At 45.1% G+C, this 23,537-nt stretch overlaps 1 protein-coding gene across 1 annotated transcript in view; it reads right to left on the reverse strand.

Annotated features, from left to right (window-relative positions):
- LOC147024039 (sodium-dependent noradrenaline transporter-like) overlaps nucleotides 1–23,537 on the reverse strand; it is an 86,772-nt gene that overhangs the window by 20,428 nt on the left and 42,807 nt on the right. The window contains exons 6-10 of the mRNA XM_085890203.1: nucleotides 21,760–21,894; nucleotides 17,332–17,435; nucleotides 11,116–11,240; nucleotides 7,354–7,466; nucleotides 6,833–6,961 (exon numbers count right to left, since the gene is read on the reverse strand). Of these exons, the coding sequence (XP_085746329.1) occupies nucleotides 6,833–6,961; nucleotides 7,354–7,466; nucleotides 11,116–11,240; nucleotides 17,332–17,435; nucleotides 21,760–21,894 (606 nt within the window). The remainder of the gene's footprint in view (nucleotides 1–6,832; nucleotides 6,962–7,353; nucleotides 7,467–11,115; nucleotides 11,241–17,331; nucleotides 17,436–21,759; nucleotides 21,895–23,537) is intronic.

Below are 23,537 nucleotides of genomic sequence, written 5' to 3' on the forward strand. Positions count from 1 at the left end.
GAACTGCAACTTCACGAACGCAGCCCCTTATATGCCCCGTGGCCTCGCTCCTTCACCTTCGACCCTTTACCTCCGACCCTTCACCCCTAACTGGCTCCCCATTGGACCGAGGAAAAGTGGGCGTGAATGCTTTTTGATCCATGAATTTGCATATAGCGATATTACTCCAACGCACCTGGAGGCGGGGCCAAATCGCCCCATGCTCGCCGATAGGACGGAACAGAAGTGGGCGTGAGTCGTTTTTGATCCGTTTTCTTCGGAAAGGCTGGCGCTTTTGCACCCCTGCTCGGTGTTCGCCCTGCACGAGTCCAGTATCGGTGCCCACAAGCGGCGTGGGAATGACGGTGATGCGATGGTTGCGAGGGCGAGTTGTGACGGTAAAGGTCGTGGCTGTTGTTGTGAAGCGGCGTTGCGGTTGGTGGTTGTTGTGTGATGGCTGTTGAGACGTGGTTGGTGGTGGTAGTAATGGCGGCTGGTCCAAAATAAAGATAGTAAAAGAAAAACGGCTATCTAGAAGGGTCGCAGCCCGCATGAATGACATTTATTCCCTCTTCACAACGGGTTTGGGCCTAACTACACATATACTTACAGAGATATCTCACCTAAGGGACCTGAATGGTGGTTTGCGAATTTCGTCAACCACAACAATATATATATGAATATATCTTCTTCTTCTTCTTCTTTCGGCTGCTCCCGTTTGGGGTCGCCACAGCGGATCATCCGTATGGTCCGCATAGTGATTTGGCACATGTTTTACGCTGGATGCCCTTCCTGACGCAACCCTGGTCGCCTCTTACAACACAGGGATATGGAACACCTATTTTAACCGGGGTATACACCGGCCCAGTATACTGGTACTCATTTCGCCGACCTCGGAAGGATGACAGGCTGAGTCAACCCCCTGGTGTATTAATTCAGTGGCCCAACGGGGCTTGAACTCAGGACCTTTTGGATCCCAAGCCGCTGCCCTACCCACTGCACCAACACCAGGCTCACATATATATATATATATATATATATATATATATATATACATATATATATATATATATATATATATATATATATATATATATATATATATATATATATATATATATATATATATATATATATACATATACACATTGTTAAGAATTCAGCGATGGCAGGATTCGCACCCGACTCTTGACCCCAGTGTTAAGGATTCGGTGGAGTGATGTCAATCACACCCTACTCTTGACAGCCAAATGTTGAAGATTCGGCGTCACTTTACAGCACCACCATCTCCGGGGTTATAACGCCGGCTGGTTCGGCACAGTCCTCGTGTCACGCACCTCGAATCGCGATACCAACGTACACCTGGACCTTACCCGTTGGGGATATAGACCCCGGTTACAGACTGGTTTTGTCAGAGACCGAGCGAATTCTGCCAGTCTGTAACCATTTTGGTTTTATATCCAAATCGAGCGGATCGTTCCTCGGCGTGGCACGAATTGACTCAAAGCAGCAACTTCATACGAATCAGCCAGATTTATTGGGGAACATCAGGGAACACAACACAAGCAAAACATTCACGACAATGTTATAATTAATCTATAACCCGTTCTTAACTAGGGAGCTATGGATTATGGGTTTCGAAGGGGACTCGAACGAGATAAGCCTTAAATGACATGCAGACAAGACACGGACAGCATGCAGACAAGACAGAGTACTTGGTGATGTTTCATGGACGAGAGGAAAGTGTCAAAAGCACGAATGTGGCTCGTAACAAGCCGATGTCCACGGATTCGAGCCCCAAGCTCGAGCACGCCACATGGCAAAATGGAGACGTCGTCCATTTGTCGCAGACCTCACGCACGCACTCTCGCACGTTCAACCCCCGCGAGGTCGACTGCACCAGAGCGAAAGATCGACGGTGGTATGCTCCAGCTGGCTTTTCACAAGGTCCAGCATACAATTCCAGGTCTGGCCTGTTCACCAGGCCTCCTTCACGAATCAGATCGCAGACAGACACAGCCGTCCCCTACACGGCAGATCACGACTCCCACCAGTCGTCTCTCATCCAGCCGATGGCAGACAGACCTCATGCAGTCCTTTCCCTGCCTTTCCTTCAGCCCTGGCTCGCTTCTCCAGGCCACAGAAGGCAGACCCGGCGCGCCCAGGTTCAGTTTTTCTCTGCAGAATCACCACTGGCTTTCCTTTTTCTGCTCGCCTCGAAGCTGACTGCAGTTTTTTACTTCTCCAGTTTCACTTCCTCTTTTCGGCGCTGTGACCTCTCAGTTTTACTTCCTCTTTTTGGCCACTCCGCCTCTCAGCGCTGGGCGGGGACTATTGTCCGGAGAGAGGAAGGAAGAAGAAGAAGCTCTCGATCCACCACCAATGTACCAACGATGAACAGCCTCTTACAATTCCCGACACACATGTAACGTCCATTTACCGAACAGCCTGGCTAAACATGCATTTAATGGGGGATCTGGGCTAATCCTATATTTAATAGTATCCTAAGGGCCATTTCCGCAACACTACCCCCACCTTTCTCCTGAGGCTCTACCGAGCCTCCATCTGGGGCAGCCCACGGTAATGGCCCTGTCTAACGTACAGCACATCTCCAATTTACTCTAACCCACAACATGGGAAGCACTTAACTCCAAAAACCAAAGTGTCACAGTAAGATTGGCATGTCTCTATCCTAGTTTGTCGGGTCACCAATCTAACAAACAAATTCACACTCTGTGCACACTACTTTACATTCTAATTATAGATTTGAACGGGAGGGCATTCAATTTTACTTTTAACACCAATATTTGCATAGCAGCAGGACATTCAAAGGTTCAAAGTTCTTTAACGTGTTCGCTCCTTCATACCCCCCTCCCGGCAGTATTGTCCATTCACCCCTGAGGGTTTCCTCACTTCGTGGCCTTATTGGCCTCTCACCAGGTGAGTTCAGTCGGCCCAGTGGCCTAATCTCACAAAGAGTTCTTCGGCCCACTGAGCCCACAAAATGGCATGAATCTTCGGCCGCAACGGCCCACAAAAACACTTTTGCTACAATGGCTCACAAAAATGCTTCGGCCCATATGGCTTACTCACAAGCAGCAGCAGGCAACAAGCCCTGCATTGGACAGCAGGTGACACAGCAATGGTGGCATGGTGACATCGATGGTAAGGAAATGCAGTTTGGAGGTGTTCTTGAGGACGCAAATGGGTGTGATGACCTCAGACCAGGTGAGATGGAGTGTACCCTTAACCTTCCTTGCCTGAGTTGTTGTGGTATGGACTTGTTTTGGTTAAGTTGTTTGTTTGTTTTTTCCTTCCCTTTTTTTTTTCTTTTTCACTGACAGGATGGTGTGTTTCTTGCTCAACTGTTATCTTCGTGGGTGTGTGCTCATGACATACTGGTGGCCTCTCTGGCACTTGGAGAGGGTGACCACCTAGCCTGGCTCTTGTTAACAAATTCTCCCATCAACACTACTCGTACCAGGTGTCATGCATGAATGGTGCGCAGGAGAGCCCATCGAACTTAACCATTTACTTTTAGCTCTCGACAATGCAACAAACCCTGCTATGGCTAGAATGATCCTAATGACCCATTTTTCCCGACCTGGCACACTGTTCCATTCTATTAAACTGGACAAGGCCCTTGTTTGTCTTTTTCCATTTGGTGGTGCCAGGCATAACTCGCTGGCTGGGGAGTATGACTACTACTAGGCCTCCTTGCCTGCTTCCAATCGGGGGTGGAGGACACCCAGCGACATCGGGGTTCACCTGAGCGTGCTTCCGGCGCTCCCAACTAAGGGGTGGCTCTCTCTAGCCCCCATACTGTGCCATCCTAGCACCCAAACTGTGCTCTCATAGCACCTATACTGTGTTCTCCTGGCACTAGAACCTACCGTGCTCTCCTGGCACTGAACCCTACTGTGCTCTCCTGGCACCTCTGACAGCTTCCACCTGCCAGGAACCCCCAAAGCCCCGGTGCCCTACTTCCCGACTCACCAACTTCCAATACCATGTCACACTACCAGCCAGTATCTCCATCCCTTTCCTGCACCTACCCCTCGCAGTCTGCCTGCACCTTCGAACAGCAGCCAGAATCCATGTCAAATCCTCTAAGTCCCCCTAACCTACACTAACTTGGTTAGGAGACTCCTACCGACAGGGTACGTTGTTCGCACTCACTCTCCTCATTCGCACAATCACGCCATTCACCCAAACTCTTTCGTCATTCATTCCACAGTGCCACACACCCAGTCCACAACACCATCCAACACCTTTCACGTTTATGTGAAAACAAAAACACACCAGTCCCTCGGATCCCACTTGGTCATCAAATTTAACTGGTACATTTTTCATCAAACCCCAATCAATTTGTCACTACGTCCGTAATCCGTTGGCCTCCTCCATTCTGCCCCAATCGTTCATTTCCAACAATTCAAACGAAACATCAAAATCTCTTCACCAGCCCCATGGAACCTCTACATGGTTCCAACCAGGCATTTCAGTCCTTCCTCAAACAAGCCACTCTTTGTCATCCACTTGTTTCAGGTGCGTTTAACGCTCTGCCTGTAATATCTCCACCGCCTTTTTTTATTAATCACCCAAATCCACTCGTGACACTTTTATGCCTTCTGTCATCTCTCAATTTACAATCACTTTTGGTTCAATTTTCAATCAAGATTTTCACATCCCCATATGGCCTGCTTCTTTGGCTCATTGGAAGGGGAGTGAGGGAACGAATCCCTCATTTCCCATTACATGACCCCGCCGCCTTTCCACCACGCCTCAATGGGGGCTGTGGTCCACCCGCTCATTTTCTCCAGGGTCCACGGAAATCAGGTAAATCCCAATAGGTGGAATGGTCTCCCCTTCTTCTCCATAACTCCCTGAAGACAGATAAACCACACTCAGCTAGCCAAACCCCTCGTGTGCTCAAAGAGGTTTGAAGACCAAGTGACACATGCCAGTGCCACTTGCTACTCATCTGCGCTCTACCCCAAAGTTCTTGTGAGGCTGATAGAGAAATTAAAATCCAATTTCTAAAGCCTGCTCCTGGATGCAGCACCTCCAACTCTGTAAGAACCCATGCGGAGTTGTCCATTATGGTTCTTGTCCCCTGGCTCAAGTTCTGTCCTGGTGGCATTTCTATTTTCCCTTGCACCTCCAACCTATTTCCTATGTCACCACTCATTCCATGCTCAGGACTCCCACACACAGCAGGCTGCACACAATCCAAGGTTATGTGTTGACATTCCACACCTTCAACCTTTCCTGTGTACTGACCAACTGCCTCGCACTCCAGGGCTACATTCTCGACCGCCAGGTGAGTACCCACACACGTTTCGGCCTCGGCAGCACATACCGGTGCTGTAGTCTGGACTGTGGGCTCACAGGCACTCCACACACACATTCAGGGGTCACGCATACGTGCACCCCATCGGACAGAGTCTCCTCATTAACATAAAATTCAATTTCTACCTTAAGCTCATCGTCCGCACCATGTATGCATGTACCCACGTACCTGCTTCGTTCCAGAGTCACCTCTGTCCAGTCGCTTCTCTCCAGCAGGTTGCTCATCATCGGTTCGCCATACTCCTCTGGGGCTGTCAGCTCCACATGCTGGACCTGCTCAAAATGTATCTCACTCGTCAACAACCCCGTATGCTCCCTCAATGTCTCCTTCACTAGGGTTTGCTCTAATTGTGGTGTCATCCGACGAGTGATGTCAATCAAGTCTCGCACCACTGACATTACTCCCTGTGGTGATGTCACACATCCCACATTATTGTGCGGTTCTACTTCCTGGCTCCATTTTCCTTCCCATTTGAGTCGTTCTTCCTCTCTGAGCCTTTTTAGTTGTTCGTTATCTTTCCGGAGTTTTTCCATCTCCGTGTACTCCAACCTTGCTCTCTTCTTTAGTTGGTCAATTTCAAATTAGTTTTCTTTTTGTTTTCTATCCCACCGTCTCTCATGTTCTTCATTCTCCAATCTCATTGTTTCCTTCAATTTGTTGATTTCCTTTTCCTGTTTCATTCCTTGTTCTTTTTGTTTCTTATCCCACTGTTCTCCCTATCGGCCCAGTGGTATGGTATACGAACATATATATATATATATATATATATATATATATATATATATATATATATATATATATATATACATATATATATATATACATATATATGTTGGGACTGTAGCTTCAGCAGCTTTGGATGAAATATACTGTGGCGAAGGAGGCAAGTCACGTCCTTCACATCATGGATTGCTCTGTAGAGAATTTAAGCCATGCGATCGGCTTCCATGGTGACTTGGCTCTGTTCATCCTCTGGCAACTGCATATCAGTTTCAATCGGGTCATCCTCAAGCCTAGATTGCACAGGTCATCTTCAAGCCCACGACGTTACCCTGGCGACCCTGGGTATGCATGCAAAACTTGGTGAAGTTTGGCCTCGCCCTTTTCGATTCTATAATCATCAGACTTACAGAGAATTGCCTTATTTTATTACAGTAGGATTCGTGTGACTTTACATTCCTTTTTCCTGTTACCAAGTTTCTTTTTTCCTGTGTTGTTTTTGCTTTGTTCTCCTTCCTATTTTGAAGCATCTTGGCAGCTTATGTTGAGTCAGGGTTTTTGTAATCAATCTGTTTTGTGATTTCGATGAGGACACGACGTCTAAACATTGTTTTGGCAATGATAGCTATCTCATCGTGTTATCGCTTTGTGGATAGCTGTTTGTAACACATATGACTGCAATTTTGACTTGCTTAGCACTGAGGCTCTGACTGTTAGGTGCACATGGGAAAAACAAATGAGCTTGGGAATGTATACTACGTCCATGCTGAATGCTAGACTCACGTTAGTCAAACAAACGTGGGACACGAGGAAGGTGATTCCGGTGACAACCAAGGTGAAGAGCTTTCGATGTCCTCGCAGCACAGGAAAATCATCCATGAGGCCCGTGATGATCGCCTCCATCCCACCCATCTGACAAAAGCACCGCACAGAGTCAAATTTACTTCATTTTCTGACTTCTTTGCTTGCCATTAAAAAAACAAAAAAAACCTCAAAATTAACCCCACAAACTGGATTTCACCTGTACCTGCAGCACAAGTTGGTCTATGTTTTGTGTAACCCACAAGGTGACGAACGTAACGTGATGACCATTGAATCTGCAATTTAACGTCGGACCCTGATAGACCCAGTGGTCACCTCTCCCACATTACAGGAGTGTGATACGTTACTGTGCGTGCAAATGCAGTGACCCAGTGAGTGCACGGCCTGAACCAAACGGTGAACTCAAGATGGTTTCGGCACGACTGTATCATGGCAGTTGTGAAGCGAGCTAAACGTAAAGACCAGTGTGGACCTTTACCCACCGCACTGTCCAAACCGAGCATGATGAGCATTATGAAAAATATTATGGACCACAGGGGTGCTCCTGGCAGAGTAGAAATGGCTTCTGGGTAGATAATGAATACAAGGCCAGCTTCTGCAAACAAGTGAAACACATTATTTTATATAAAATGAAGGACAGTAAAACTATTCCTCCTTAAAGAGAAAACCAAAACCTCAAAAAATTATCAGAACACTCAGACTTGGACAGAGTTAGTGGATTTACCATCAAGTGCGAGGAAAACTCCACTTGAGAAACATGGTTTCCTAATTAAAGTGGGGGAAGCACTGATGGACATTCTCCCTTCTTATCATCCACCATGATCCTTCAATCTGAAATGTGTCATTGAATTAAAAAGGTTCAATCATTTACCTGCCTCTGTGCGTCCACTCTGAGTCTGGGAGGTCTGTGGTTCAAACCCGGCCAAGTCATACCAAACACTTAAACACCTATGGTTGGTGGTGGTGCCAGCGGTGGTGGTGCCAGCGATAACTTGTTTGACGCTCAGCATTTGAAAGGAGAGAGAGCACGGACAAACAACCATAGGTCGCTAATAATCGTGCAGGTTTTGATGGGATTTTAAGTGGCCTCTTCCTGTGTCAAAGCTCCTTGTAAGGGAACTCCAATTATGATTATTACTGGAATGTAAGAGGCATGGCTTCGCTGACGGGAATACTAATCTTTTCATAATTGCAAAAATAAAACGGTTGTTGTAAATGGGAAAAATTAGGCAGTGTGTGGATACCGGCCTAGCTATACACTCAGGGAGTGAGGAGGGGGAGAGCGTTAATGGGATATTCATCACAGCATTTTTAGATGCTGAATTCCGAACAATATACAACAACACACGAAGAGAAAGATCAAAATATAAAAAAAACTAGAGCGACAACCTTCGACGTCACGACGTCGCCAGTATGCCTCCACCCACATTGTTGAATCAATATACATACTTGTACCAAGTTTGATTTAAATCCTCGAACCCAGATTTCAAATATTAAATAATTCTATCTGCCAGACAATGCATCCGATCAGGTTGAAATTTAAAACATACATTCCACACGTCTACTAGATCATAACTGTGATGTTTCACATTGATTGATGAAGCGGTTCAAGAGAAAGATTAAAAAAAAGATTTTCGTTCAATCCAATATGGCTGCCAGACCATGTGACCTATGACATCATAGGTGGAGAACTTTTTGTTCCTCATGGATCGGCGATCATACCTGTAATGTTTCACTTCGATCTATTCAGCCATTTTGGAGAAGATTTTTGAAGGTTTTATGTTAAAAACAATATGGCTGCCAAACCACGTGATATCTTCTTCTTCCTTCGGCTGCTCCCGTTAGGGGTCGCCACAGCGGATCATCCGTATGATCCGCATAGTGATTTGGCACATGTTTTACGCCGGATGCCCTTCCTGACACAACCCTGGTCGCCTCATACGACACAGGGACATGGTACACCTATTTTAACCAGGGTATACACCGGCCCAGTATACTGGTACTCATTTCACTGACCTCGGAAGGATGACAGGCTGAGTCAACCCCCTGGTGTATTAATTCAGTGGCTCAACGGGGCTTGAACTCAGGACCTTTTGGATCCCAAGCCACTGCCCTAACCACTGCGCCAACACCAGGCTCCGCCAAACCACGTGATATATGACGTCATAATATTTTTTTCTGTTTTAACATCTTTCCCTGGATGAACCACAGAAATTTTTATACTGATGCGATTCAGCATTCTATGTGTTGAATGTTCACCAGGATACCACTTCACCGATGACATCAAAGTCAAATCACTCTTATTCCCTATAAGATCATCAGTCGCATCCACTGTGGGATCTGATTCAGGACTGGTAGACGAGTCGACAGGTCTGGCATCATCGGTTGTGTCGTTGGTAAGTGGACTGGGCAATAGCTTGGTCTTTTTGTTGTTGGAATCATACAACTGGCCTACATTTCTCTTAAAGTGAAGAATCCCAACTTTCATGAGGCTTTTCCATAGTGACCCAGTCAGCTCCAAGCTGCTTTCAGGTGTCATGGTTGATGCTGTAGTCTTTTATTCACTTATTGTGGGTGTAGAAACATTTTATCATGATGGGTTTGGGGGGGTGATAAAATAAATAAATTGATGATGATTAAAACTTGATATTAAAATAAAATATATTAATCCTGAAATAAATGGACTCAAATATGATATGATGTTTTCAGTATGTATCCATTTGGAATTAACATAATTATATATTCTCCTTTGTATGGAAAGATCACCTGTATATTAAATGTGTAAACAGGTTGAACTTTGCCAGTAAGTTGAATATAAAGAAGAATTGCCTGTCGTGTTCGACTAATAACAAGGTAGACACCAGGTTTCCTTGGTTCTAATGACAAGGTAGACACCAGGTTTCCTTGGTTCTAATGACAAGGTAGACACCAGGTTTCCTTGGTTCTAATGACAAGGTAGACACCAGGTTTCCTTGGTTCTAATGACAAGGTAGACACCAGGTTTCCTTGGTTCTAATTACAAGGTAGACACCAGGTTTCCTTCATTCTATACTAGGCAGACTGCTCCAGAAGAAGCAATTTCCTGCTCCCACCTCTTCAAGCTGGCTTTCTCTTGCTAATCGCCTTTTGCGAAGAGCAGCTATTCCCACTCCGTTCCATCCTGGTTCCTGAGCCATGAGAGCTAGATGTCATTCTGGCCAGTTAGGTTGATGTTCCAGTCGTGGAAATAAACATTCTAACATACCACTGTGAAGTCAGATTTGCTGTTTGCTTTTCTTGTCTGTTTCTGACCACTGATTTGGGCTCACCCCTCTACCCCCAGATGTGAACTGCTAGACAAGCAAACAGCAGGCTTTCTTTGGGGCTCCCTTTTCTTTGCCCCTCCAGTGTAACTGGCCAGCTGTGCATCCATGAATGCTGCAGCTGGTCATCCTAAGATGTGCCTGTTACCGATGCTGCTATCGGATTCATCTGATGATGGACTATCAACTCAAGACCACCTATATGCAGGGTAAAGACTACGACTTCCAGTGACGACTGCACCTGCCACTTCATCTGTTTCCCTTCACTGCAGACATTTGGTTATGTCTAGTCTTTGATACGTAGTTGTGGTAGTCGTTCAAAACTGGTGGCTTAACTTCCTGGAACAAGTCATTTTAATGAAGGATACTCATGCCGAACTGCCCCCATTCTCTCAGCTGCTTCAGCATGATCCTCAAGGCAAGGAACAACCAAGACGTCCAAGTGGCTTGGTAGTTGCAGTGGATGGCAGTTCCATAACTAGTGTATGTCCCCACCCTTTGATGAATTCCACACTGCATTACCAGTGTTCCATGTCTGCTAGGTCCCTGTGCTATGATCAGGTCTTCCTTCCATACCATAAAGTGTTTGGTGTCCCTCAGGGGAAGCTGCCCTTCCACATCTGTCACTTAATCACAAGGCAGGGTTACCAGAGTTCACCAGCGAGGTGTGGATAGGACTTGCAGGTGAAAGGCTGCAGATCCATGGAGGTTTTAGGCACTTGGCCTCCTTTTCGCTATTAGTTTGGCGAAGACCCACCTGGTACCACATGAGCCGTTGAAACCTCACAAGCTATTGAACCCACCCGTGACTAACAACACGGGGCATTTGCATCAATTTGACTTCGTTTTCATATTTTATCTTTCCTGATTGAAAATGAATCAAAATTAACCAAAATGTTAGATCCGCAAACATGGAAGAACTTCATGGAATGGATAACTCACCGTCCGTGGCAACTTTATCGATGGATGTTCCATGCTTATGGGCCATATAGCCCAGGATGGAGAAGATCACAAAACCGGAGAAGAAGCTGGTGATGCAGTTAATGGAGCTGGTGATTACTGCATCCCTGGAAAGTCAACGGTACGAATACAGCAGGGGACCAAAGGGGGAAAATAAGGGTGGGGGGTGGGGGCAGGGTCACAAGATGAGCTGCCAACCCTTCGGGAAACACAGAAACATTCCAAAAACTCATACACTCAGCAACACCAAAAGGGTGGTATGGAATGCGTCGCTGATGTGCAAGTTGAATCAATGGGACACTGTGGTATCAAGTCAGATGCTGATGAGAATTGAACAAACGTCTAATATACAAAGCTGAGGAAAGAGACCAATTTGATCATCAGTTCATGGACACCAACACCATGGGACTTCGACGACCTGAAGCCAACACCTCAATAAATGAAGCACACACACTCACATCACTAAGAAGAGTTAATCTTTTCTATTTTACAGGATTGAAGACTCCTTGTGGAGCTGCCACACACCTCACACATGGACGTACAGACGAATTCACGAGACACACCACAGGACTGTGAGACAAGCCAAACAGTCACACATCTTGGGGTAATTGTTGTCACTTCCCAGGGCACTTTGGGTACTCGCGGTACCACAACAATGGCGTCGCCTTTCTCACCGTACTTAGAAATATCATGCTGTGTGTGTGTGTGTGTGTGTGTGTGTGTGTGTGTGTGTGTGTGTGTGTGTGTGTGTGTGTGTGTGTGTGTGTGTGTGTGTGCATATATATAGTTTTGGCCCTATCCTCCAATGGTGAAGAATCACATTTAAAAATCAAAAAAAATTCTAGTGTCAGGATCGAATCCGGAACCTCACAAAAATCGAATCAATTCGTCCATGTTGCACACCCAACCTGTCCAAAAACTCCACGAGACTTTCCTTGTTCTGGCCACAGGACAGAATTTTTTTCCACTCAACTGGAATCTTCTCATCACACCATTTGAAAGCCTTTATCCCTGAGCAGGGGTCAGCTTTTTGCGGGCTCCAATCATGGTACCCTTTCTTGTGGCGATGTTTTTATGGCCGGATACCCTTCCTGACGCCAACCCTTCAGTCGCCTTCGACCCTGCAGGGATAATTACCAGTATAATGGTGCTCATTCTGCCGACCTTTCGGAAGGATGACAGGCTGAGTCAACCCCCCTGATGCTAACTCAGCAGCCAGCGGGGGCTCGAACTCAGGACCCCAAGGATCCCAAGCCACCGCCTTAACCACTGAGCCACACCAGGCTCATGAACTGGCAATTCTGATCCTCAGAATATATTTGAATGACTTGGGATCCACCTTCAGCATGTTTGATGTTTGATGCTTTGAGCATGTTTGACCACTCACTGACTGACTCACTGATATTAAAGTTCGGTACCCTTCGGGTGACATGGAAAGCTGAAATTTCACGTGCCAACAGACATCGAAGGCGATTCACCAGAAAAAAAAAACCACAGAGCCATCAGAAAGCGTCGATAAATGAAAAAAAAAACAAATGCAGGTAAGCGACCTGATACAATGGGGAAGCACAATTGATTATTGTTTACAATGTGTAAGCATACCCCGCTCGTGTAATAATACACTTGTTCGTTTGCGCGTGTGCATGTGCTTGTAACAATCCTTCCCACCGATTGCTTGGACAGCTTCCCTGACTCTACTTACGGAACAAGTAAAAGAGCAATTAGAGATTGCAGACCCTCGCCAGGACTTATTTTGTGTGGTGTTTGTGTCCTGGTGTGTTATGGAATAATTAAGAGATGTAATTCGAACTGCCACTTTATAACTGCTGGTAGTGATGACCAGGCGCCAAGATATCCCGCTTTGATCGGACACCTGACCCTGACCCATGACGTCGATTATTATTATGAAATTTAATTTATAATGTGATTAAAATTAATTCATTTCAAATCAAATGGAAAACCAAATATATATAGTCCTGCATTGGAGTCATCAGAAGGAACCCAAACAAGCAAAAAGAAAAGATGGAATCAGGAGGAACCTGGATAGGATTCACATTTCATCTGCTACTCCTCTAACCTCAAACCCATCCAGGCACAGCCAAGTGTGAGCATTAAAAAACAACAACCCAGATTCAAAAAATCAAGTAATTCTGGCTGCCACACCACGCATCCAATCAGGTTGAAATTTAAAACGTATATTCCCCATCATGACTACACCATAACTGTAAAGTTTCACATCAATTGATTAAGCGGTTCAAGAGAAATAATTTTTTTTAAATATTTTTGCTCAATCCAATATGGCTGCCTGACCATGTGACATCAATTATTCGTGAATATCTAGATATCCCCATGGCTTGGGGATCATTTGTGTGAAGTTTGCCCTCGATCTGTCCAGCTGTTCTGGAGAAGAAGATTTGTATAGGTTTCAGGGTTAATCCAATATGGCTGCCAAACCATGTGACCTATGATGTCATATGTGTGAACCTTTTCTTCCTCATGGATAGGTACTCGGCAGTCATGCGTGTAAAGTTTCGCCTCGATCAGTTCAGCCATTTCGGAGATGATTTCTGAAGTTTTTGTTTTTTTTAAACAATATGGCTACCGCATCAGGTGACAGATGATGCCATCAATTTTTTTTCTGTGGACCATTTTCTCCCGAGATGACCCTCAAAAATTTTCATACTGATCAGATGTAGCATTCTACATATGCAATTATGACATCATAACAAAGGCACTGATGACGTCATTAAAAAAAAAAATCACACATTCCCTATGAGGAGAGTACTTGTCATGTGCCAAGTTTCGATTATTTCCGTTGTGCAGTTTCAGAGGGACAGAGGTCCAAAGTTTTTGGGATTTTCCAACATGGCTACCACATCACGTGACCTATGACATCAAAATTATTAATAAAATATTCCACATGAGTAGTTGTTCCGATGATGAACATTTTGTCTCAATATGGAAAAACGGTTGTGGAGAAAGATATTGAAGTTAGGTGCGGACAAAAAAAAAAGACGCCGTGCAGAACACGGAACTTGCAAAATCCACCGCCCCCTCCAAAGGTTGCCATGGATACATCGAATTGTCCATTTAATTAAGATTAAAATTGACAATCTTAATCAAAGCTCAGGTCAGTCAGATGAAAATTTATTATTTTTCAGTTGAAAATTGATTATTTTAGAGGTTTGACCTTGAGTTGACCTTTAACCTTTTGATCTCAAAAATCATTAATTTCCCGATTCAGTGATACACGATGGAAATCCTGTTCGAAATTCAGGTGAATCGGATGAAAAAGGATTGAAAAAAAATTCGATCTCAACATGACCTTTGACCTCAAAATCAATAAGCTTCTCAGTTGAGACGACCTCCAAAACTTGGTGAAGTTTCGTGAAGATCAGTTTTAAATTGTGACCTGTAGGTGACAGACAGATAAACAAACGGTCCCAAATGCAATACCCTCTCCCTCTGGCGAGGGTAAAAACCACACCTGGAAAGACAAAGACAAACGACCGTTCACAATAAACCATGACCTGTTGGACATCCACTTCCTGTTTAGATCATGCTTTCTGTGAACGGAGTTAATGACATGAAGAGCTAAATATTCCACTATTTCAATGAGGTAATGGGGTTTGTGAGAGGGCTGCGGGGAGAGTTGAGGGCTTGAAGTCACATTTTGCATTTCATGGAATATCCACATGTCCCTGATAGTGTATGATATTGGTCCTGTTTTTCTTTCCAACATCAGCAACAGTTTTCACGTAAAGATCTGCGAGTTTCCCAAACGTATATGAAATTTTGCTCAACGGAATCATCTGCAAGACAACCACATCAAAGATCTATATTGCACCATGGGGATCATTTTTGGAGTAACTGCTGATGGGGTTTCATCCCCCAAGTAATGCTTGAGTTTCAACTTGTCCGTCTTCATCAGTCCACCATCCGGGGAGGACAGGGGCAATGGAATCGGTCCCAGAGTGTCAACCAGTAATTCATCAAGGTCAATTCCTCTTTCACTCCCGAGGACTACAAGTCTTTCCATCAGATTTCGCTCAACGTTAAGCACAGTCTGTCTCCCTTTCGCTTCGCTACTTACAGGCAACTCCACATCACAGAATGACTTCAATTTCGCTTTGGGGATTGGCCCATGGAATTCCTTGACATCACTCATCAGACGGTCTTTGCAAAATTCTGAGAAGGCCATTTCACATTCCTCACATGTTTCCATGATGTCAACTGCAATGTTGTCTGGAACAACTACTGACACGATCTAGGAAAGACACTCAGAGGTGTGAGTGAATGGATTCATTATATTCTATACTGTACTGAAGACCTTGATGATGGCAGTCTCCTCTCTTACAGCGTGAACATTGTCAGCGTCCTTCCTTTTTCGGCACTGCGGCCCCTTCCCTGCCATGTCAAAGTACCGGTTAGTGATGGAGGCTCATTCAGGTTGAGAAATAATCCACCTGTGAGATGCTCCCTCGTTCGTGGTGACTCCGATCATTCCTCCCTTAGTTTTGGTGTCTCTGTTACGAGTTTTCTCAATGATCTCATTGCATTCCATCTGGGAGAAGCCATACTTGACTGGCGTTGAAAGACAACTTCCCCCTTTCAGAAGTTCATTGTAGACACTTGGATGAGTAGAATGAAGTGTGCACATTTCTATGCAGTAGATTGGAAGGTACCTTGAGTCGTTGACTCCACTGGGAGCAAACATCAGTGGCATCGTGGAACAAATGGCAGAGAGATGCAGATTCCAGTCCCCCTGATCACGTGCAGCACGAATAAAGAACATGATGATCTCAACCAGTTCAAGGTATGAAGACCACAACATAAATGTGTTGTTGTCACTGTTTGATGTAGTGAACTGTTGGAACCTTTGAAATACATCATGGATGTTTTCCGAACAAACACACTCATGGAATTCAGCGTGTAAATTGCTCTATGAAGGGATGAAATAACACTACCAGTAGACTCTAATTCATGACCACTCAGTGTGGTGAAGAAGGCCTGCCATATAAGCCTGTGTAGGGCATAAGATCTTCTTGCGTATGACAGCTTGGCTGCCGGGTAGCTATCATTTTGGTGGGGCACGACTATGCCGCCGATGCTGTGCCCTCTATACCAGAATACAGGTACTCATTCCGTCGACCTCGGAAGGACGACAGGCTCAGTCACCCCCATCTGGTGTTAATTCAGTGGGAAACGGAGCTCAAACTCAGGACCCAAAGATCCCAAGCCAGCCATCCTAACCACTGAACGAACACCAGGCTCGGGCTTGAGATATGATCTTGTGACATCTGATGCTGTGATTGTGGTGATGACCACTGATTAACCCGTCGATTGATCCTCGAGCACATGCAGGAGGTCAGCTTCACCAAACTATTTGCCTCGACCAACCAGGAATGTCATTGCTCGGTGGAACGCCCCAAGCCGTGTCACTGTTCTTTGTTTGAACTCTTCATTTTGCCATCTTCCAGCTCGAGCCTCGGCAATCCTCTGAAATATAAATAACTGGCAAATATTTATTTGAAGGTCACAATGTAATTCATGGTTATTCAAAATTCTAGAAATTTTCAGCACAAATTAAGTTAATTACCAGATGATCACGAGAGAAACGAATGACAGAGCCAGGGGCTCGTCTAACAGCCTACTGGATGCCAACCTATGGTTGTTTGTCAGTGCTCTATCCTTTTTAATGCTGAACGTCAAAGTAAGGAAGCAGCACGTACTATTTGAAAGCGTCTTTGGTCTGACTTGGCCGGGGTTTGACCCACCGACTCCTCCGAGACTCACATCAGACACTCTGACCATTACACCACCGAGTCTGGTTCCGCTCAATAGGATGACACAGTATTAGTTATTGAACGTTTACTACTGCAGATAAAGTTGGTTTGTTTTTCCTGTGCACAAGCACATGTTATAAGAACCTTGTGGATGGTTCATCAAACGGTACGGTGCGGACCAACGTGCAAGAATCAAATTACATTGATAAAATATGAACGAACAAAACAACTTCCAGGGAATCAAACCTGCGATTACCATCCAGAACATTTTGTACCGCTCAGTGAAACCTCGAGACCTCGTGCTGAACGGAATCCCAAGAGGAGCGTTTTGCTGTTTAAATGAACCGTGCAGCACCAAAGTCCACAAAGCAACCGACGTTGTCCTGCTAACAACATGCAACATTCAGAGTACCAATAGCATTTGTTGTCGAACTTGTTGTAGCTGGCAAATGCAATGAGGACCCCAAAGCCTGCGCCCAGAGAGAAGAAGATCTGATTGGCCGCAGCGATCCACACCTGCACACAGCACGGGGACAACGGGAAGCAAGATCTTGAGCCTCCATTTAATGCAGACCGAGAGTCTTCCTCTGGAAGAAGTCTTTTCTTTCAAGCTTCTAGGTCTCACTATCTGCCATGACCTTTCCTGGGAAAGTCACATTTCCAACCTCGCCTCAAAAGCCAGTCGCCGACTGGGAATCCTCCGTCGTGCTAAGTCCTTCCTCGGCCCTCTTGAGCACCTGACCACTTACAAAGCTTTTGTCCGTAGCCTGATGGAGTACTGCTCTCCCCTCTGGGCTGGTGCTCCTGCCTCCCACCTTTCTCGGCTTCACGCTGTCGAAACCAGGGCATTTAAGATCATCGGCATCTCCCGCAATGAAGCTGAGTCTTTGGGCCTCTCACTCAATCACCGCAGGTTGGTCGGTGGTCTTTCTGTCTTCTACCGACTCCTCTCCAGCCTTGCCCCCGCCGCTCTCTCTGCAATTTGTCCCCACCACATTTCCACAGGGTGCTCAAGGTCCGCCAACAACCCCCTTCTGGTAAAACTACCAAAATCACGAATCACTGCTCATCTTCACTCTTTCATTCCTCTTTTTTCCCGCCTTTGGAATAAACTTCCTCACTCTATTCTTTCCCATCCTTCCCTCCAGGCTTTCAAAACAGCTGTTCACCACCACCTCTTATCTTCCCCCATCCAAATCCTCGATCTTTTCTACCCCCGATAATCCACCCAAGCCCACTTCCTTCATTTCTCCTGCTTTCCTTCCTGAAAGTCCCTGAAATGTCCATCTTCTCTTCGCCATGTTCCCCGTCCCATCCCCATCCCTCTCCCTTCCACAGTTCACCTAATGTGTCTGTTCCCCACTGTTTTGTCCCTTCCACTCCCGCCCCTCTTGTCTCATGCCTCCTTGCTGTTAGTTGTGTGTTAGCTCTCATACGAGCCTCGACCAAGGTATACAAAAAAAAAAAAAAAAGAAAAAAAAGAAAGATGACGCCTCGAGTAAATTCTCCAAAAACTTCGGCCGATTAGTCTCGGGGGTAAAATGTCGAGTTGACGTCTTCATGACATTGAACAATCTGAATGGCATTGGATGTGGAGTCAAAGGCATGATGTTCAGTGCACAGGTACCTGATATTATGAAAATAGGTGCACAGGTACCCGATATATTCATTAATATGGATAATGCAAAATTATTTCATGAACATTTCTTTTTACAATGATCCAAGCGTCGTGGAGGAGATTGTAGCTATATCACGTACAGCGAAAAGACATTTGGAGAAATCTATAGATTTTTACATGAACCACCAGGACATAAGGAGACGATGGACAAACACTTGTAGTACACAGGATTTGAACCTGGGTCCTCGCGTCGTAACCAACTGGAGTCAGATGGGAATACAAACAGGAAAACGAAATTATACTGTCCAAGCTAACTGGAAACAAAATATGTGCAGAAGAGATTTTCAGCAGAATGGATGCTGTGACAAGGCAAGGGCTTCCCGTTTAAAAGTAAAACTAGAGGGGCACTCTTCAACATCGCAGCGTCACCAGATATGCCTCCGCCAACATTATTACATCATTATACTTACTTGTATTACGAACACAGATTCTCTGGATGTAACAAAGATGTCGATGTAAGAGTAACACTCATGGTATAACACAGACTCTCTGGATGTAACAAGGATGGAGATGTAAGAGTAACACTCGTGGTCTAACACAGAGTCTCTGGATGTAACAAGGATGGAGATGTTAGAGTAACACTCATGGTCTAACATAGACTCTCTGGATGTAACAAGGATGTAGATGTAAGAGTAACAGTCGTGGTCAAACATTGACTCTCTGGATGCAACAACGATGGAGATGAAGGAGTAACACTCGTGGTCTAACATAGAATCTCTGGATGTAACAAGGATGTCGAGGGAAGAGTAACACTCGTGTTCTAACATAGACTCTCTGGATGTAACAAAGATGTCGATGTCAGAGTAACACTCGTGTTCTAACATACAATCTCTGGATATAACAAGGATGTAGATGAAGGAGTAACACTCGTGGTCTAACATAGACTCTCTGGATGTAACAAGGATGTAGATGAAGGAGTAACACTCGTGGTCTAACATAGACTCTCTGGATGTAACAAAGATGTCGATGTAAGAGTAACACTCATGGTCTAACATAGACTCTGGATGTAACAAGGATGTCGATGAAGGAGTAACACTCGTGGTCATACATAGACTCTCTGGATGTAACAAGGATGTAGATGTAAGAGTAACACTCGTGGTCCAACAAGGACTCTCTGGATGTAACAAGGATGTTGATGTAAGAGTAACACTCGTGGTATAACACAGACTCTCTGGATGTAACAAGGATGTAGATGTAAGAGTAACACTCGTCGTATAACACAGACTCTCTGGATGTAACAAGGATGTAGATGTAAGAGTAACAATCATGGTATAACACAGAGTCTCTGGATGTAACAAGGATGCAGATGTAAGAGTAACACTCATGGTATAACACAGAGTCTCTGGATGTAACAAGGATGCAGATGTAAGAGTAACACTCGTGGTCAAACATGGACTCTCTGGATGTAACAAGGATGTAGATGTAAGAGTAACACTCGTGGTCAAACATTGACTCTCTGGATGCAACAACGATGGAGATGAAGGACTAACACTCGTGGTCTAACATAGAATCTCTGGATGTAACAAGGATGTCGAGGGAAGAGTAACACTCGTGTTCTAACATAGACTCTCTGGATGTAACAAAGATGTCGATGTAAGAGTTACACTCGTGTTCTAACATAGACTCTCTGGATGTAACAAGGATGCAGATGTCAGAGTGACACTCATGGTCTAACATGGACTCTCTGGATGTAACAAGGATGCAGATGTAAGAGTTACACTCGTGGTCTAACATAGACTCTCTGGATGCAACAAGGATGTAGATGAAGGAGTAACACACGTGTTCTAACATAGACTCTCTGGATGTAACAAGGATGCAGATGTCAGAGTGACACTCATGGTCTAACATAGACTCTCTGGATGTAACAAGGATGCAGATGTAAGAGTTACACTCGTGGTCTAACATAGACTCTCTGGATGTAACAAGGATGCAGATGTCAGAGTGATACTCATGGTCTAATATAGACTCTCTGGATGTAACAAGGATGCAGATGTAAGAGTTACACTCGTGGTCTAACATAGACTCTCTGGATGCAACAAGGGTGTAGATGAAGGAGTAACACTCATGTTCTAACATAGACTCACTGGATGTAACAAGGATGCAGATGTAAGAGTTACACTCGTGGTCTAACATAGACTCTCTGGATGCAACAAGGATGTAGATGAAGGAGTAACACTCGTGTTCTAACATAGACTCTCTGGATGTAACAAGGATGCAGATGTCAGAGTGACACTCGTGGTCTAACATAGACTCTCTGGATGCAACAAGGATGTAGATGAAGGAGTAACACTCGTGGTCTGACATAGACTCTCTGGATGTAACAAGGATGCAGATGTCAGAGTGACACTCGTGGTCTAACATAGACTCTCTGGATGTAACAAGGATGCAGATGTAAGAGTTACACTCGTGTTCTAACATAGACTCTCTGGATGTAACAAGGATGTCGATGTAAGAGTCACACTCGTGTTCTAACATAGACTCTCTGGATGTAACAAGGATGTCGATGTAAGAGTTACACTCGTGTTCTAACATAGACTCTCTGGATGTAACAAGGATGTCGATGTAAGAGTTACACTCGTGTTCTAACATAGACTCTCTGGATGTAACAAGGATGCCGTTTGAGTTTATGGTGTTATTTGAACGCTGCATCACTCGTTTTATCATCCTGGTTTCATGTTCGGTTTTTACTAACCATTTACACATTCGATCAGGTTCTTGTGATCATTCGAGCGAGCAAAGCCATTCCAAGCATTCGGATGAAATTGAATGGACGTTGACCTTTCGGCGGTTAACTTAAGTAAGTTTAGCCTGAGAACCAAAGCATGGCTTAGTTCAACTGAATGAATCAGTGCTGAAACAAAACGACAACATTACAAAATCAAGGATAAGAGCAAGGTGAGTTATAAACTTGAAACGAGACATACATAGTACCACGAACACTGATTGAATGTCCAGTCAGAGTTGGTGCAGCGAACACAGTACACCAAATTCACGACACCAAATGCCTGAAACGTCATCTACTCCTTGCTTCCCACAAGTTCTTCATTCTACATTCATAGCAATCTACTCAAGGTGACCCGTTGATGACGTCATGAGAATGATGTGCATCTTATAACTTTGTGAAGTTTATATTTATCGACAAAATAAATCCTGGAATCTCACCATCGGGTCAAGCAGTTTGTCGATCTTGACGTGAAGGTATTCGGCAATCCCGTTTCCAGCTCCTGGGAGAGTCACTCCGCGGATGAGCAACACGAACAGAACCACGTAGGGCATGGTGGCGGTTATCCACACCACCTGAATCAGCAGAAGCACAATGGACTCACTCAATAACACAGCATCCATGCTCGAGTTTTATCAACAGCAACTTGATCAGGGAAAAATGAGCATTTTTAAAGGGTCAACCATTAATTACATCCATAATGATGTAATCATGACTTACCAGCTTTACACAGTCATCCTGGTGTTTCACATGCAGGGTGAGGAATCAATGTGCCGTCTCTCGGATGGACCATGACGTGGAGGACCCATCTGCCAGCACCGCATGGCGGCATTGGTGGGCGTTAAAGATCCCCACGGTCTTTCATGTGATTCGGCAAATTGTCCCAGCACTAAAAACCCGCATCTTGATTACTACCGATGTCAAAACATGCCACATGACGTCATGGCGTGATGTGATGTGATCACATAGTTGGGGTCCTACATGCTCTACACTCTTTTGAGGACTTACTCTCGTTAAAGAAGCTCGAAGAGAGATTTTAACAAACATTGACAGCATGGACGAACGCATTCACGAGAGCAAAGCGATGAAATCATTCGGAGCACGTCACAGACAGTCTATGACGTCAGAGTTGACGATGTAATTCCTGACGTCGTGAAGCAAGGCGCAGCGATCCGCGCGGTGCGGATTTAAACCAGGACGGTCCACGGTGGTTTGTACAAGATGTCCCACCGTTTATTGTCCTGATGGACGATGCCAAATGAGCAGCAATTCCAGCTCTGCTGAAAGGGCATTCGGACTCTCTCCCGCTGTTTAAATTGTTCAAACTGTTTTGGCAACGGCGGCAACAAAGCCATTTCGACTCGAAACATGCGGGTTCCAGCAAACAATTCCCACGTGAAAAAGCACCTCGAGATAGCAAAGGGAGATTTCCAAAGGAAACAAGTCTTTCATCCTGAACATCAAAGCGTAAACAGCTCTGTGAGCATGAAAAGAAAAAAAACCAACAAAAAATGTTATTTGTGAGAGCTGAAAAATGTCGGTGCTCAACCATCGCCAAGGCTCATGCTCCAGAGATCCAGGGACGGTTCAAGCAGGTTAGGAGCTGTGGGTGGTCGACAAAAGACTTTGCGGGGTGGTCCGGTGGTCGGCAAATACAACCAAATACAACAATCGTTTCTTCCATTGCAAGAATTTTGGACATCCAGAGGGAACAGTGACTTGGAGGAATAAAGGGGGGGGGGGGTAAGATGTCCATCTTTCCTCCTCTTTGGATGACACCTCACCCCGTGTAGTAGGCAGCAATGATGTCTGAACGGTACCCTTACGGTGGTGCGATCATGATCCATTAGGATTGACCCTAATGATTATTTTATTGAATCACTAGCAGAGGTGCCCGCATTGTCGCGCAATGCCAGGTCCCTCATCCCACTCCACCCCCTGCCTCCTCAAACCCCACCCCTTCCTTTCCTCCGGACACCCACACCCTCCTTCTCCTGACTCTCCTGATTAGTGGAACTTGGCTTTTGGGCTTCCCACTCTCTGGGGATGTGTGCAGTGTGAAAATGCAAGTTATCTCCACAGCTGACTTGTAATACCATCTGCCACCACCACCACCGGGTGGCGCTACATGATACACATTTACAGAGATAATTTTTGTTGACTTTCCTGCAAAGTATGTTTGAAGTGCCTGCAATTCAGAAACAATTTTAGTGTTGTT

The sequence above is a fragment of the Eptatretus burgeri genome, chromosome 7, assembly GCF_056783735.1.
Source record: "Eptatretus burgeri isolate ZD-2024b chromosome 7, Ebu_testis_v1, whole genome shotgun sequence".
NCBI lineage: Eukaryota > Metazoa > Chordata > Myxini > Myxiniformes > Myxinidae > Eptatretus > Eptatretus burgeri.